Raw genomic sequence first — 17,657 nt, forward strand, 5'->3', positions numbered from 1 at the left:
TCTCTCCTTTGCGTTACTGAAAGCAACGTGGAACAAAGTTTTGCACAGGGGAAATGAGGACATCCATGGTGGAACGTTAATTTCCCAGGTATATTACAAAAGGCTCGCTGAACATGTATTTACACAAGCGTTGGAAATATACATTAGATTGTGAGCCCACTGTGACATATTTTCCTTAAGCATCGTCCCGAAATTTTAGTTCTCAAGTCAAAATGAAAATACGAAATGTTTCTGCTCCTCCAGCCTTCCATCATGACACCTTGTTCTAAAGCCAGGAAGATTCACCAGGACAATTTCAGAGGCACCACCACAGCTATCAAACGCAGCAATTTCACCAGTGACCTGCATTAAAACACTTTTTTGAGACCGAGAGCTACATCTACATATCAGCAGTCCAGACAACTCGTGTTTACGCTTTTTTTTTTTTAATATTATTCTTTGATGGCTATCTGTTTTTATTACGTAGGGTATGTTGTATACTGCCAGAAGCATGTTGATGGGTGAATAAAGTACAATTAATTATAACATCTGCAGGCGATAAACTTAAGTAAGATATTTTGGCGGTATTTTCTGGATGCTTTTAGTAATTTATCAAAGCACTTTATAGAGACATTACACTTCTACAAAAGACGATATTACCATGGTTTCAGCCTAAACCCATTTGACTTGGCAACAGCGGCCAAATCAGATGGTGGTTAATTTACAGAGAAAGAGATGCAGCATCACTGCTGGGAAAACACCAAGATCCTTCTTTAAGGTAGAATATTGCGGCGGACACGAAGAAAGCCAGCCTGACCCTTCAGAAGTCAGCTTGGGCTTGTCAGCAGACTGTACAGGGTGGCTACGTTTCAAGCGCGAACTGACTGAATCACCTCTGAAATAATGCAGGAGAGAGAGAGTGGCGCGCTGAAGTGGCACATGCCAGAAATCAAATAAATTTATCAGTTTTGATGTCTGAATTTCCTTTGAGGAGCAGTAGCTGTGAAAAATCGGCACAGCTTGCTAATCCGCCACTGCCTCACGGAAAACAAAAGCATCTCTCCCTCTCCCCCCCACCCCCCACCCCCCAGCCATGTGTGTGAAATGCTGACAGAATAATTCATGCAGCCCTCCAGAATGCTAAGAGCATCCAGACTTCTCCCTGGCGCCTCGGTCTTTCTCTAGATTGCCTGGCGCCTCGCGTTTAAGGGCAGACGGACATCGGGTTATGAAGCTGTCGAGTTTGTTCCCTCCAGAGAGTCTTGTTTTTTTTTTTGTTTTTTGTTTTTGCTGAGCTAACGCTCATAGCAAAATAACTAAATTAATTAATTTTGGGAAAAACGTTTCAAATTTAAGCACCTACCGGAGCAATTCATCTATCTGAAGCAACTCAATGGAGGGCGAATACTGCAATGTGGCAATCAGTGGGGTGACATGCAGGAAGCGTCGCATCGTTATTATAAGTAAATCATTGCAAATTGTGCTGGACCCAGCTCGGCTCCTACTTACAGTGGAAGTACAGCTCATCATCTCCGTCCTGGCTGGCCTTGCTGTAGCCACACTGCCTAGGAAGAGAAACAAAATGACCCTTAAGTGGACAGCCATCGCATCAAATGGCTTTATTATGATCCATCATGACCTCAGGCGCTGGGAACTGGCCCTGCTCCTTCCATGCCAGGATCCTGTGTAAGGTCCACAAAGCAGAACCCTAAAGCCCAACTGCCTGAGCTTTGGCTCACCGATATCCTAGCAGTTAAAGAGGAAGCCAGCAGCGGCTGGCCCTGCTTTGGTACAATTTGCAGTAAGGACGGACATTTGAATGAAATGTATTTGCGCGCCATTTTCAGCGTGAAATGACTGGAAAAGTTTGAGATTTGTCTTTTCTTCTTGCTGTGTAACAAATAGTGGGATCGGAGGACAACGGCGCACCGCCACTTCCGCTGCTTTGAGGCCTTCCGTTTTACGCTCTGAGGAGGGGGGTGGAACCCCCTGACTACACTTAGAACTCCTCGCGCTCCTGTTGGGGGCGAGGTTTGGAGGGGGGATCTCCTGTTCTCCTTCCCATTTTTCCTTTTTGGGAGTTTTCAGTGCAGTGGAGGGGAGTTTTACCCCCCCCCCCCAATTGGGAGCACGAGGACCTCTAAGTGTAGTGGGTGGGAGGGGGTTCCCCCACACACTCCCCTTAGAGTGCAAAGGGAAGGCCTCAAAGCGGCGGAAGCAGTGGTATACAACTGTCCTGCGCTCAAATGGTGGTGCACCAGTTGTCCTCCGCAGTTTTGATTTGTCACCATATCAGGTCATAGCTACATCAGAGCCTCTGAAGATTAGAGCTACCCCCGCTAAGACGCCTAAATTCTGGTGGGTTCATAGGGTAGAACTAGGCTGAGGCAGTGGTGAAGTAAGGTGGGGGGGGTGTTCCGCCCCGGGCGCCATCCTCCTCCCTTCCCCCGCACCTCTTTAATGTTCACGGCACGAGCAGCAACCCTAACCTGCTGCTCGTGCCAGCATCAGCTCTTCCTCTGACGACACTTCCCGGATCCGCCCCTAGGAAGTGATGTCAGAGGAAGAGCCAACACTGACACGAGCAGCAGGTTGGGATTGCTGCTCACACCGGAAACGTTGAAAAGGTACGGGGTAGGGAAGGGGAGAACGTGCACAGCAGGAGAGGGTGGGGAAGGAACGGATGGGAGTGGAGAAGAGGGCAGGGGAGGGACAGCACCGCCTCAGGCACCTCTCACCTTCGCTATGCCACTGGGCTGAGGAAAAATGTCGCCGGTTTTCAATGCTACCATATTTTGCTGCTATTGCTTAGCAGTCCTCTTTTAGAGTCTCTACTCCCACCCCAGCAACCTTATCAAAACAAAATGTCTCCCTTCCCTCGCTACGACCCGATTCTCCCTCCCCTCGCTACGACCCGATTCTCCCTCCCCACACTTCGACCCAATTCTGCCTTCCCTCCCTATGACCCGATTCTCCCTCCCCTCGCTACGACCCGATTCTCCCTCCCCTCGCTACGACCCGATTCTCCCTCCCCTCGCTACGACCCGATTTTCCCTCCCCACACTTCGACCCGATTCTCCCTCCCCTCGCTACGACCCGATTCTCCCTCCCCTCGCTATGACCCGATTCTCCCTCCCCTCGCTACGACCCGATTCTCCCTCCCCTCGCTACGACCCGATTCTCCCTCCCCTCGCTACGACCCGATTCTCCCTCCCCTCGCTACGACCCGATTCTCCCTCCCCTCGCTACGACCCGATTCCCCCTCCCCTCCCTATGACCCGATTCTCCCTCCCCTCCCTATGACCCGATTCTCTCTCCCCTCGCTACGACCCGATTCTCCCTCCCCTCGCTACGACCCGATTCTCCCTCCCCACACTTCGACCCAATTCTGCCTTCCCTCCCTATGACCCGATTCTCCCTCCCCTCGCTATGACCCGATTCTCCCTCCCCTCGCTACGACCCGATTCTCCCTCCCCTCGCTATGACCAGATTCCCCCTCCCCTCGCTACGACCCGTTTCTCCCTCCCCTCCCTATGACCCGATTCTCCCTCCCCTCGCTACGATCCGATTCTCCCTCCCCTCGCTACGACCCGATTCTCCCTCCCCTCGCTACGACCCGATTCTCCCTCCCCTCGCTATGACCCGATTCTCCCTCCCCTCGCTACGACCCGATTCCCCCTCCCATCTGCCCAATCTTAAGAGCAATTTCCTCAAGTCTCCAGATGATGTCTCAACCAATGCACTCTTCACGCATTTTCCCCCTTCTTTTTAAATCTTTTTCACACCTTTAGTGGATGAATTTTAAATCATTTAGGCCACATTCCAATAACTGTGTACTGCAACGGCTGTCAGTGTTGACGGCATTTAAATGCGTGAAGCCAATTTTTGAACTGTTCCAGGAGTGTGGTGGATTCTAACGGAGATGGACAGCACAGCCAAAAAATCATAGATACCATTAGTTGAAGTGAGTGTACACAAATACATTTTCTGAAGCAATTTTGAAAATGTCAAATGTCAAGAAAAACTGAAGTGCTTATCCATACAGACACGCTATGACCACATAGAAATCCTGTAAAGTCCATCTAGTATGCATAATTTTTGTCTTGGACATCAGGCCTTTCCATCCCACATCCTTTCATTGCAAGGCCTACACCATTTTTAACACAGATTAACCACTATCATAACTTTCCATGAATTCCCTTACCAATCCTCATGTTAGATGGATCACTGAACTCCCCTGCTTTCAATACTCCTGCTTTCAACTCCCCTGCTTTCAATACTCCTCCTCCTCCAACAATATTCCTGCTCCTCCAACCCTTAGCAGCACAAACTGCATCAAATACTGCTCCTCCCACTTGATGACATAGATCACAAGCCACAAGCCATCCGATGGTACTGCTCAGCACTTACATTGATGAAGACATCAGGGCTGGGCACAAGTGTTAGGTAACAAGGGTTTCACCGTCAGTTCCAGGGGCACATGGCATAGAGAGAATGAGGATAGCATAGCTGGTTTTAAGAAAGGTTTGGACAATTTCCTGGAGGAAAAGTCCATTGTGTGTTATTGAGAAAGACATGGGAGAAGCCACTGCTTGCCCTGGATCAAGTAGCATGGAATGTAGCTACTCTGGGGATTCCACATGGAATGTTGCTACTCCTTGGGTTTTGGCCAGGTACTAGTGACCTGGATTGGCCACCATGAGAACGGGCTACTGGACTTGATGGACCTTTGGTCTGACCCAGTAAGGCTAGTCTTATGCTGTTAAAAAGGAAACATCAATGGTGTCCTCACCTTCTCCAGATCATCAAACCAACCACCATGGAAAGCAGAACTATCATGCCAGCAAAGGACAGGACCAGGATAATGGTGATAGAATTCTGCTCACTGGAGGCCACAGCCACTGAAAAGGAAGATAGATATCCCACTTATTAAATTAAAATAGTCTATTCAAAATGCTCAATAAACTCTTAAGGCAAGGTTCAACACACACAATTTATAGAAAGCAAACGAGATACAAAGCCATCAAATAGTACAGGATAAGCTTAAAAAATCCATCTTTCCTCAGGCTTATTGGGGTTGGTTTTTTTCAGTTCCAAAATTTTATTGAAATTTTATATAACAACATACAATACAGCAGGCGGAATAAGTTAAACAAATTGCTCATAACATTATTAATACAAAGCTTAGGATATTAAGAGACAAAATCCTTGAAAAAAAACCTCCCTCTCCCCCACCCCATTTGCAGAGAGTGAAAAACCAACATCTATCCATCCATCTATATTCTCTCACAATAATTCAACTATTATCTGCAAACTCTTGGACGGGCCCCCCCAATAATCTAAATTTGGTCCCTTTACCTCTCCTTCTCCATTATGACCGCCTCATATTTCCCCAACTAAAAACACACCAAATTCTACCAAAATTGGAATGACAACAAGGATGCTTTTTTTCCCAAGTTTTCAAAATGGTTTGGATTGGTACATTTGTAAGTACAGCTACCAGTCTTTTATGCGTTTTAGGGATATCAACTAAAGCGAAGAGGTTAAAGATCGCTCCAGCGTATGTTAAGGGAACGTTTCTATGTAATACTGCTTGAATACGGCTCCACACCTGCTGCCAGAAGTCATGAACCACAGGGCAACAGAACAACAAGTTTCAAGTTTTATTAAGGTTTGTTGTATACGCAATGTCATATACTTCAATTCGTATCACATTTTTTAAAAAATAGGGCACAAAACAAAACATTTTTCTACAATCGAATACAAATTATATACGTTCTAATACGGTACAAAAGGCGAGGGGGAAGAACTACAATCTTTAAAGAAAGAGAAGAAACACTTAGGGAAGAACACATATGGTGGGAACACAAAAGAGAAACAAACAAAAAAAAGGGATATAAAGGCAGAAATGATCGTAGAAAAAAGAAGATAAATTTACGACCTACTTGTAGGTCTAATTAAGATCTAGAGATTTAGTGATTGGTAAGTTATGCTGTCTATGTTTCAAATGCGTCCTTGTACAGGAAACTTAAGGAACGCTTGAATTTTTCTAAAGAAGGTTCATTGCGCAAGTGTAATGATAAATTATTCCAAAGCTGGGGTGCTATAACCGAGAAAATGGTAAATCTCCTGGTCCCTATTACTTTTAAAGAAGGGATAGTCAGTAAGTGTTGCTGAGTTGATCTAAGTGCCCTGAATGGAGACTAAACTAAACTAAACCTTAGGTTTGTATACCGCGCCATCTCCACAAGCGTAGAGCTTGGCACGGTTTACAGGGTTAGGTTGAAAAGGAGCTACAATGAAAGGAGTTAGGAAGATAAAGAGGGACAGGGAACCAAAAAGCAGGAAGTGTTAGATTTTTGAAAAGAGCCAAGTTTTCAGATGTTTGCGGAAGGATTGGAGGGAACTTGAAACTCTGAGCGGGGATGTGAGATTATTCCAGAGTTCTGTGGTTCTAAAGGGGAGGAATATTCCTAGTTTTCCTACGCGGGATATACCTTTTGTAGAGGGGAATGATAGTTTCAGTTTTTGGGAGGATCTAGTGGAATTAGGGTTAGAGGAATTCCAGAAGAGTGGGATAACGGGAGGGAGGATGCCATGTAGGATCTTGAAGGCTAAACAGGCACATTTAAAGAGGACTCTGGAGTGAACTGGGAGCCAGTGAAGTTTGGACAGGAGTGGAGAGACGTGGTCGAACTTGCCTTTTGCGAAAATAAGCTTGGCCGCGGCGTTCTAGATTAGCTGAAGTCCATGGAGTTTTTTTTTAGTTAGGCTTAAATAGATGGAGTTGCAATAATCCAGTCTAGAGAGGATGGTGGATTGAACAAGGACGATGAAGTGAGAATGATGAAAGTACGATCTCACTTTCCTCAGCATATGAAGACTAAAGAAGCATTTTTTACCAAGAAGTTGAGGTGGTCATTGAAGGAGAGAGAGGAGTCTATGATGATGCCAAGGCATGGGATTGTTAACAGTTATTCAATGTGTGATTGGTAACCAATGTGCGGCTTGTAGAAGTGGTGTAACGTGATCATATTGTTTTTGAAATAGTAATAATTTTTATTGCTGTATTTTGTATTATCTGTAATCTTCTTATTTCTTCTTGGGTTATGCCATGGTATAAGGTGTTGCAATAATCAAGCCTAGAAATGATTAATGAGTGTATTAGAATATTAAGAGCTTCAGGTTTTAAAACTTTTGATAAGGATCTAATGAGACGTAACTTATAAAAACAATTTTTAACCACTGAACTAATCTGGTCAACATATGATTCAACGTTCCTTTTCCTCGTCTACAAGACCAACATAAAGGAGAATACACTTCTCCCTCCGTATCCGCAATTTCAGCAATCACGGTTTCGATTATTTGCGGTTTTTAAGCTTGCTGGCTCCTCCCCCCCAAATGACATCAGCTTGCATAGAGAAATTGCCGCTTCCATGCATTTACAGAGAAAATCGCCAATTCCTGGCACTTTCTTCACCGTGTGTTGCCTCTCCTTCAGAACAGGCCAGGTCTCCCACCATGTTATTCGCGGTTTCACCATATTCACGATGGTTTTTAATAGAAAACAGCGAATAACATATGAAAAAGTTATTCATGGTTTTTCTGTATTCGTGGGTCTGTTAATCCCCCTATCACAGCAAATACGGAGGGAGAAGTGTACTGTGAGTTAATTTTGTTCAGTTTTACAAAGTCCATACTAAACGTCTAATCACAAAAAATAGAGATTGTTTCGTGGCAGTGGACTGACGGGACCACTGCAGAAAGCCAGAGGCATGTCCCTTCTTTATACACTGAGCTGAAAGAGTGGTGTGTCCTCTATGGTTGCTTAGCAAAGCCGTTCTGCTCAGGTCCTGGGGGCTCTTCGCAGACGATAAGTGTGAACGTGGAAATGACAGGCGTGCAGTTCCCCCAAGTTATTTCTTTTGAAAAGTGATGTTAAGCCCGTGGGTAAGGAATACCTGCAGACTTTACCTGTCGGGTCAAGGGCATCTTTCAAAACCTGCAGTGTATCGCAATGACACGGGGACAAATTTTTCCCTGTCCCCGCGGGAACTCATTTTCCCCATCCCATCCCGGTGAGCTCTTTTCCTGTCCCTGCCCCATTCCTGTAAGCTCTGTCTTCATCTGCGCAAGCCTCGAACACTTTAAAATCATAAGTGTTCGAGGCCTGTGTGTGGTTAAGGCAGAGTTTACAGGAATGGGGCACGGACAGTGACAAAACTCGGAGGGACGGGAAGGGGAAATTGAGTTCCTGCGTGGACGGGGACAAATTTGTCCCCATGTCATTCTCTATTGTGTGCCAAGAAGCCGGGGAGGAAGAGAGGTACCAGCTGACTGCCTACAGGACGTGCCTCCCACCAGGCCTCCACGCATGCGTGCGACATCATCGCGTCAATGTCGGCGCACTTCCGGGTGTCCTCGAGCCAGTTTAGTGTGCCGCGGCTCGCATAGCTTGCGAGACACAGTACTAAAGTAACGCCTTCTTTGAGGAAAACGTAGCACTGATATCCGAGCGCTCTCTTTCCCGGCACCCCTGGCTCTTTCCCAGGGTGCATTCAAGCAGACCAACATGGCAACCAGAGTACTTTATCCCTAATGAAGGCGGGAGAAATGCATGCTAGGGCTGTAACATGGGCAGTCTTGCCAGCTGCGTTTAGGAATGCATGTGATTTCGCTATTCCTTAATACACCATGCTGGTTTTTTTTTTTCTTGAGAGCACACTTAAACTGGTGAATAAAATATGAGCATAGAGTTGTCTGTAAGACAGGCAGATCATCCAGTCTGTCTGAGCACTTACTTTCACCCACAGTCTCCACCTCGATGCTGGGGCCATAGTTCCTGTACTCGTGAGGGGAAGAAATGCGTATCTGGAATATGTAGACCGTGCCGGGTTTAAGGTTATTCACAGTGACTGCTGTCGATGCCGTTTTGACTGTAGAGTAACTCAGATCTGTCTGGTCCTAGAGAAAAAAAAAAAAAAAAAACATGTCAGCCAATCAGCTTGCTGAAAATAATATACATCTAATCCCAGGGATGTGATGCTGTCTCTATCTCGTGTACCTGGAGCAATGAGGGGATTCAGTGACTTGCCAAGGGTCACAAGGAGCAGCGAGGGATTTGAACCCACAACCTCAAGGTGCTGAGGCTGTAGCTTTAACCACTGCTCCACTCTAGAAATCAAAATGTAGTAAAAGGGAGTCAAGTGTAGGACAATGAAGCCATTGTGACATCACTGATGAGGTTGGCTCTTCTTAGGCATTGGTGGAATGAGGCATTATGACATCACAATCTCAGCTCTGGAATGTTGCTACTCTTTGGGTTTCTGCCTGGTACTTAGGACATGGGTTGACCACTGTTGGAAACAGGATACTGGGCTTGATGGTCCTTTGGTCTGTCCTAGTATGGCAATTATTAAGTGCCACTGAGTATTCTCTGCTGGCTTAGCAATTGGGGTCTAAGTGGGCAGGAGCCTTTCCTCAAATATTTCTCAGTATCTACCACTCGGGAGCTAATTTCCTGATGGGATGCATAGGTGAAATGTCCAACAGGGTGCCTACTTTATAAAGGTTACATGGGTGCCCAGAATCAGCCCCAACTCCATATCAGAAATTTGCTTATGCTCTGAAGAAGGGGAAAGTATTGCAACTCTAGCTCATCTCTACCTACGAGCGGATCATCCACATTCATCGTTAAGGACTCCAAAGTTACACACACATTTCAAGCTTCCCTCGTCAAGAACATACACCTTGAATGGAGAAACACTAGCTACGACCTCAGAAGAACGGGACTTGGGAGTAATCATCAGTGCAGACATGAAGGCTGCCAAACAAGTAGAGAAGGCCTCATCCAGGGCAAGGCGGATGATGGGATGTATCAATAGAAGCTTTGTCAGCCGTAAACCTGAAGTCATAATGCCACTGTACAGAACCATGGTGAGACCTCATCTGGAGTACTGTGTGCAATTCTGGAGGCCACATTACCGTAAAGATATACTTCGAGCTGAGTCAGTCCAGCGAATGGCCACTAGGATGGTCTCCGGACTCAAGGGTCTCTCATACGAGGAAAGACTGGGCAAGTTATAGCTCTACTCTCTGGAGGAGCGCAGGGAGAGGGGTGACATGACTGAGACATTTAAGTACGTCACAGGTCGTGTCGAGGTGGAAAACGACATATTCTTTCCTAAGGGACCTTCAGTCACAAGGGGGCACCCGCTCAAACTCAGAGGAGGGAGATTTGGTGGTGACACCAGGAAGTATTTCTTTACAGAAAGGGTGGTGGATCACTGGAACAAACTACCGGTGCAGGTGATCAAGGCCACTAGCGTGCTCGACTTTAAGAATAAATGGGACATCCACGTGGGATCTCTACGTGGGTCGAGTAGCACTCTGACTTAATGGGGTGGGACAGTAGAGTGGGCAGACTTGATGGGCTATAGCCCTTTTCTGCCGTCATCTTTCTATGTTTCTAAGATGGCTTATCTCAGCAAGGCTTCTACAAGTCTAAAATACAGTAGCCAAGGTGGTTTTAATTCCTGACATCATCTTTCACCATAATATTTCATGTTCTTAGATACAGCAAGTTCTCCTTTTGGAAGCCGTGCCAACGATGTACAAGCCTGGTTATTCAAACTCCTCTCAACTGTATCAGGTTACTACTCAGGTTCTCTAGGTCCTTCTTATTCACGCCTAGTCAACAAAAGCAGCCAGTGGGTCAGTCTTTTGCATATCTCTAATGAATATGCATGAAAAAAAGCTGATATGCCTACTGTCTGCGATGTAGGCATATTTTTTCATGCATAATTAGGGATACCCTGAAAACCTGACCCACAGCTGACCCTCCAGGACTGGTGGTGAATACTAAGGGCCTAAGTTTTGCAAAGTGCATGGTAAGGAGTAGAGGGGAATAAAAAAGCCAAAAGGCTCTCTCTTGTCTGTGTCTGCTGATGCGTCAGAAACATTTTTAATTTCTAGAGCATGCCAAAGGACACTGCTGAAGACTTTCAACTGGGGATAAAATATTTTTTGGGTAAAACTATTCTAATTGTTGTACTGTTATAAGCAAATTAGGAAAAAAACAATGACTGTTCTGCACTTCTGAAGTCACTAAAAATCCTCTATTTTATGATTCCCACATCATTGCCATTTAGATATCATTCTGAATCCCACAGCTTAGCAGGAACAGAGATTACTTTCCCTCAAACAGATGGAGCGGATGCATCCCATGACATACGGCCTAGCTCTGCAGATGTACACATACAATAAAAAGTTCTCTTATCCGTTCTGCCACGAAAATTAGGGATATAGTGTTGGAAAGTCGTCGCATTTATTTCAGGTAACGCAGAAATATGAGGAATTCAGAAAACGTCTAAAAACTCAACTGCTCCTAAAGTATCTAGACAACTGACCCACTCATCTTCTTTCTCCTCCATAGTGATTTCTCTGTCCTATTAACCTCTTTCTCCTCAACAACGCATTTCCGGCCCTATTAATTCTCCTCTTCTCCCCTCTTAAATTCAATCAATTTGTACCTCGCTTAATCTATTGTAAACCGCATAGAACTTAACGGTATTGCGGTATATAAACTGTTATTATTATTATTATTACTAGTCATTAAGCCCGTTACATTAACGGGTGCTAGAATATGTCTATCTGTCTTTCTTTCTTTCTGTGTCTCTCCCTGCCCCTGTCTCTTTCTTCGTCTCTCTCCCTCCCACTGTCTGTCTTTCTTTCTGTCTGTCTCTCTCCCTGGCCCCCTTTGTCTGTCTGTGTTTCTTTCTTTCTGTCTCTCTTCCTGCCTGCTGTCTTTCTGTGTGTCTGTTTTTCATTCTCGTGCGCTGCCTGCCTATCTTTCTGTCTCTCTCCATGGCCCCCTTTTGTCTCCCCCCAAAGCAAACCAAGATTGCTCCCTGGCCCCCTTTCCCCCCTCCCCCACTTCCCTGTGCAGCAACAGCAGCATTCCCCCCTTCTCTGTGTAGCAGCAACAGCATTCCCCCTTCCCTGTACAGCAGCATTCCCCCACACTTCCCTGTACAGCAGCAGCATTCCCTCCTTCCCTGTGCAGCAGCATTTCCCTTTTCCCTGTGTAGCAGCAGCATTCCCCCCCATTTCCCTGTGCAGCAGCAGCATTCCCCCCTTCCCTGTGCACCCACCCCTTGCCTGCTCCCCCTGTTCCCTTCCTTTTCCCTCCCCCCGTCCAGCAGCATTCCTTTCCTGCTCCCCCTGTGCATATGACCCACAGAAATCTACTTGCCTCACAGAAAAGCGCTGCACCGTGCTGTTGCTGGCCTCGGTGTCTTCTCTACACTGCGGCCAACCCTAGCGGAAACAGGAAGTTGTGAGAGGACTAGAGAGTTGCGCGGGGACAGACATCCCACCCGTCCCCACCCGTCCCTGCCAAAGTCCCACCCGTCCCCACCCGTCCCCGTGAGGACTCCCACCCGTCCCCACCCGTCCCCGCGAGGAATCCCTCCGTCCCCACCCGTCCCCGCGAGGAATCCCCTCCGTCCCCGCCCGTCCCCGCGAGGAATCCCCTACGTCCCCACCTGTCCCTATAAACTACAGAAATAGTTATTTCATTTAATTATGCTACTGAATTAAAGGCTCTGGTAGAAACCCATTTAAAAATAAGCAAAAAGACTTTATTAATTTGGAAATATTAATTGGGAAGAATACATACTTTGTAAACGGGTTTCTACCAGAGCCTCTAATGTTTATAAATTTTTATCAACACAACTAATATACTACTTTATCCTTAAGCAAAAAAAAAAAAAATAATAATTTTTTTTCTACCTTTATTGCCTGGTTTCTGCTTTCTTCATGTTCTCATTCAATTCCTTCCATCCACTGCCTCTCTTCTCTCTGTGTCTTCCATTTGCTCTATTACTGTGCCTCTCCCTTTCACCCCCCTCCCAAATTGGTCTGGCACCCATCTTTTTCCCTCCGCTCCCCCCATAGTCTGGCACCTCTGTCTTCTTCCCTGCCAGCGTCTTCTTCCCATTCCCTCTTCCCCATTTCCTTTCAGTGTCCTTCTCCCCCACCATCTTCCCCATGTCCTGTCAGGCAGCATCCTTCTCCCCTCTCTGCCTTCCCCATGTCCTTTCAGCGGCCTTCTCCCCCCTCTGTCTTCCCCATGTCCTTTCAGTGGCATTCTCCACCCCTTTGTCTTCCCCAGTGCTTTCAGGGTCCTTCCCCCCCCCCTTCCTCCCGTTTACCCCATGTCCTTTCAGCGGCCTTCTCCCCCCTGTCTTCCCCATGTCCTTTCAGTGGCATTCTCCACCCCTTTGTCTTCCCCAATGCTTTCAGGGTCCTTCCCCCCCTCATCTCCCATTTACCCCATGTCCTTTCAGCGTTCTTTTTCACCCCTTTGTCTTCCCCAGTGCTTTCAGCGGCCTTCTCCCCCCTTAAGCGTCTTTTCTTCTCCACTCCACCTTTCCTCCCTCCCTGCCTCCACCTTTGTGGCGCTTTTGCACCCGACCGACAACAGAACAGGCCCGGTCGGACAAATCTCCCTGTCCTGTAGCCGCGAATCTAAATTACCTTCTTACAGCAGCTGGAGTAGTGAAGCTGCTGTAAGAGGTAATTTAGATTCGCGGCTACAGGGCAGGGAGATTTGTCGGCCGGGCCTGTTGTCGGTCGATCGGGGGACCTGACCGGCTGTGCACATTCTTCGGGGCGGACCGCCCCCTCCCCCCTCTTTCGTTCGCCATTGCCTTCTCCCTACCTGCCCTGCCGCAGCCGCACACAGCCGACCGGAAGTCTTCCTGATGTCAGCGCTGACGTCGGAGGAAGGGAGGGCTTTGCTTAAGCCCTCCCTCCGACGTCAGCGCTGACATCGGGAAGATTTCCGTTCGGATGTGTGCTGCGACAGGGCAGGTAAGGAGAAGGAGACTACCCTCGTGGCTCGACCAACCCCGCTGCGATCCAACCCCGCAGGAACCCCGCGACCCTCGGAGGCGTCCCCACGGGATCCCCGCGACCCTAGGGGGCGTCCCCACGGGATCCCCGTGACCCAAAGGGGGAACCCGCGGGATCCCCGCGGGTCCCGCGGGATTCCCGTCATCCCCGTTCCCGTGCAGCTCTCTAGAGAGGACGGGCCGCAGTGGAGAGAAGATTGTGAGACCAGTGGCAGCACAGCGCAGCGCTTTTCAGTTAAAAGCTGTGAGCAGGCGAGAAGGAGTAGGAGGAAAAATAGATGCCGGCAGGGGGGTTTGGAGGTCAGGGCGCGTGCGGCAAGCCGCCGCTCGCGCCTGAAGATTTTAAAGAGCGCTTGGCATTGGGGTGTGTGCAGCAAGCCGCCGCTCACGCCTGAAGATTTTAAAAGAGCGCTTGGCGTTGGGGTGTGTGCGGCAAGCTGCCGCTCGCGCCTGAAGATTTTATGGTAATTGTCAGATGGCTCGGTGTGGTCCCTATGCAGCAGGAGCTGAAAGTAGCGCTGGGGGCTTGTGAGAGGAGCCGCCGCTGCTGGCGACCAAGGTAGGTTCTGGGAAGAAGGCTGGGGACTCGCGCATGCGCACTCCTGCGACCACAGACCTACAGCGCACGGAACACGCAAATAGGAGTGCGCATGCGCGAGTTAGCCTTTTATTATATAGGATTAAAGAGGGAAACTCTGTAAATGGTGTCTAAAAAGGTAAGCACATTCTTCTCAATCACACTTAGGCGCCTATTAGAGAATCACACCTAAACCCCTAACTCCCCCCCTTTTTACAAAACCATAGTGCGGATTTTAGCTCCGGCTGCGGCGGTATCAGCTCCGTCAATCATAGAATTCCTATGAGTGTCGGAGCTCATACTGCCGTGGCCGGCACTAAAACCATGCTAAGGTTTTATATTAAAAAAAATAAAAAGGGGGAGGGGTAAAACGTAGGTGCCTGTAAAGTAGGCCAGGGTTTTAAAGGCCAAAATGATAGGCCTTTAGAGAATTGCTCCTAGAAGCGCCTAAGTCCTTTTCCAACCGTAAATGTGCTTAGGATAGGCACCTATTACAATTTTTTATTTTTTCAATTATGAGCTTGTTAAAATTCACCCCTCCCCCTTTTACAAAACCGTAGTGCGTTTTTTAGCGCTGGCCGCGGCAATAAAAGCTCGGACACTCATAGGAATTCTATGAGTGTCGGAGCTGTTACCGCCACAGCTGGCGCTAAAATTTAGGCTACGGTTTTGTAAAAAGAGGTGGAGGGTAAGTTAGGTGCCTATATATTTAGGTGACTCTGATAGAATTGCTCCCCCCCCCAAATGTCCATGTGACTCGTTTCCTTCCATATGCTGAAACCGATATGTGATCTCCTTTCATTCACATTCTGTAATTAACAAACAATTGTTTGGTTTTTATGTCATACCTTATTTTATAAAGATATCGGAGGTCTGTGCAAAAAACTTTTCATGGGTTTTCTTTACGGCATGTGTTCCCCGATTGAACTTTGGCAAACGTGAGTTTCAGTATAGGGCCCTGAATGCATCTCCCTTCCTAAGGGGCCCTTTGACAAAACTGCGGCATAAAGCATCTTCAGCGTGCCCTTATGTGGGTCCTTCTCATGTGTTAAGGCCACTCTCTGTTGCAGCCAGAAAACGGCCAATTTTCTGTCTTCGGCATTAATGGCCCTGCGTTAAAGTTGCCATTATCATATGGGCCCTTATCACCATCCATTTTGTCGGTGGTAAGCGCTCACTTGCGCCGTAGGGCGCCGTGACTTAGCTGGCAGTAGGTCAGGCACCCATTTTCTTATGGAAATCCTTTCATGAAGACATTAAGGAATTAAATTGGGAAAAAAAATTCAATGTTGTAAGTAAAAAACTTTTTCAAAAGAGAAGGATCTCATCATTTAAGGCCTGTCACCAGCAGATGGATGGAGCTATCTCGATACTCTAAAATCTTCACTGTTTTAGTCTCCAAGGGGAATCTAATAACCAGAGCATATGTCTACATTATATATTGAACAGGGGAGGTAGAATTTAACCGTCTCATTGCTGTACTCTTTCAGTTAACCGGTGATCAGTATAGCAAACACAAAACAGATCATCAAAAGCAAGCCGAAATGGAGAGGTAATTCCTGGCAACCTTAAACTTTGCCATGTAGTCGATATTATACCATAGTCTGTAAAAATGGGAAACAAAACCCCTCCACCTTCCGTAAAGACGTACCTTCTCATGATACTTGATTTCATACTCTGTGTCATTCATGGGCGGGTACCCCGGCTCCTGCCAAGACAAGGTCACACTTTTTGGTTCAATCCTCTCTGCGTGGATATCAGTGATGAATAATGGAGCTGAAAGGCAAAGGGGGGCCGAGCAAGGAGAGGGAGGCGGGAGAGAGGCGTAGAGAGGAGAGAAAAAGGGAGAAAACAAAGGTGACAGAAGAATCAAAGAATCAGTCAATGAAATACTTCTGGGAAAACATGAACTGCTGGAAAACATTCATTCTCACAAAAGCCCCCACGATCACTACCAATCTCCAGGCCATTACAAAAATCCATGCACCCCTATTACCACTGACTAGCCATGTAAGTAGCATCCCAACAAGTTGGTTATAAAAAAAATATTCTGGTTCATCAGCACAATCAATCGTTAATTACACTGCGCAACAAATTTTTAACTTTTTTTCTGCAGCAAGAAGAAACTTAGGTTTACTGTCTAGAATTTGACCTCCTGTGTATGAAAATAGCCTCTGTTTTCTCCTATCACGTATCGTTTTTGAGCCCATTGCAAATATTTATAGCATGAGAAGTCATAATGTAACGCATTGCGCCGATTTAAGAGCTCCTATAAATATTATTTTCTAGAATCGTTTTGCTGTTGAAGCGCGTTTATAAACGAGATTAGGAGCGTCTCTAATTAATGTCCAACAATAGTCAGCCAGCATTGATGAATTCCATCTGCCCCGATATCGTTTCTCTGTTGTAGCCATGTCCTGGTGAAACCTTTCCCCGTGCTCATCGCTAACACTACCAAGATTATCGTGAGGAAAAAATCCTGATGCGAGTGGAGAAAATGAATTTTTAGTGACAGGTTGCATTTGAGATCACAGAATGCTTTAAGCGTCATCTCCACCATTTGGACATAGTCTGGTGCCTTCCTATTCCCCAGAAAATTCTCGAATCCATTCTTAAATGCTATCCGTGTACTTTTCTCACTTTAGTTTAAAAATCTAATTTGAGGCAAACGGTTTTGATATGTCAGAGATTGTAATAACATTTACTCCAAGCATTTGAAAATATAGCGAAAATGTTAATTTTTTGCATTATAATGCTCTTTTGCCAAAAATCAGAGGGTTATGCCGAAAAATTAAGGTCAGTTTTGAATTCAGCGACCCCCAAACCACTACAATTCATGCCCCAAAACCTCTGTTGCACAGTGTTAGCAAAAGAACCAGCTATAGATTCTTTGGTTTCTTTGGGGGTCTCAGTGGTGCCAACGGTTGATGGATTTCTCCACCGACTCCAAATCTTTAAATTTTACATTTTGCTCGTCTACCTTAATTTTAATTTATTTTAATAGTTTCATTTAGTGCATCAATTTAGGGGTCCTTTTATCAAGCTGCGGTAGGGGGTTTAACGCGCGTAATACCGCTAAACCCACTAGCGCGGCTTGATAAAAGGACCCCTTAGTATCTGTAAACCTTAGTCACTTCAAAGTTTTACTTAACTTTCGTCGGGGTCTGTGATCTTTCTGAATGCCA

The 17,657-nt window shown here is 46.6% G+C and overlaps 1 protein-coding gene and 1 long non-coding RNA gene across 3 annotated transcripts in view; one reads left to right on the top strand and one right to left on the bottom strand.

The window, feature by feature from the left end:
* The window catches only part of LOC117365119, a 299,104-nt gene that overhangs the window by 98,882 nt on the left and 182,565 nt on the right, over positions 1–17,657 (top strand). The gene's annotated exons all lie outside the window — the stretch shown is intronic.
* EPHA10 (EPH receptor A10) overlaps positions 1–17,657 on the bottom strand; it is a 231,232-nt gene that overhangs the window by 30,224 nt on the left and 183,351 nt on the right. For both annotated transcript variants that reach the window (XM_033955095.1, XM_033955094.1), the window contains exons 6-9: positions 16,124–16,248; positions 8,781–8,943; positions 4,772–4,880; positions 1,489–1,544 (exon numbers count right to left, since the gene is read on the bottom strand). In XM_033955095.1, coding sequence (XP_033810986.1) covers positions 1,489–1,544; positions 4,772–4,880; positions 8,781–8,943; positions 16,124–16,248 — 453 coding nt within the window. The remainder of the gene's footprint in view (positions 1–1,488; positions 1,545–4,771; positions 4,881–8,780; positions 8,944–16,123; positions 16,249–17,657) is intronic.

This window comes from Geotrypetes seraphini, chromosome 8 (assembly GCF_902459505.1).
Source record: "Geotrypetes seraphini chromosome 8, aGeoSer1.1, whole genome shotgun sequence".
In the NCBI taxonomy this organism is placed as follows: Eukaryota; Metazoa; Chordata; class Amphibia; order Gymnophiona; family Dermophiidae; genus Geotrypetes; species Geotrypetes seraphini.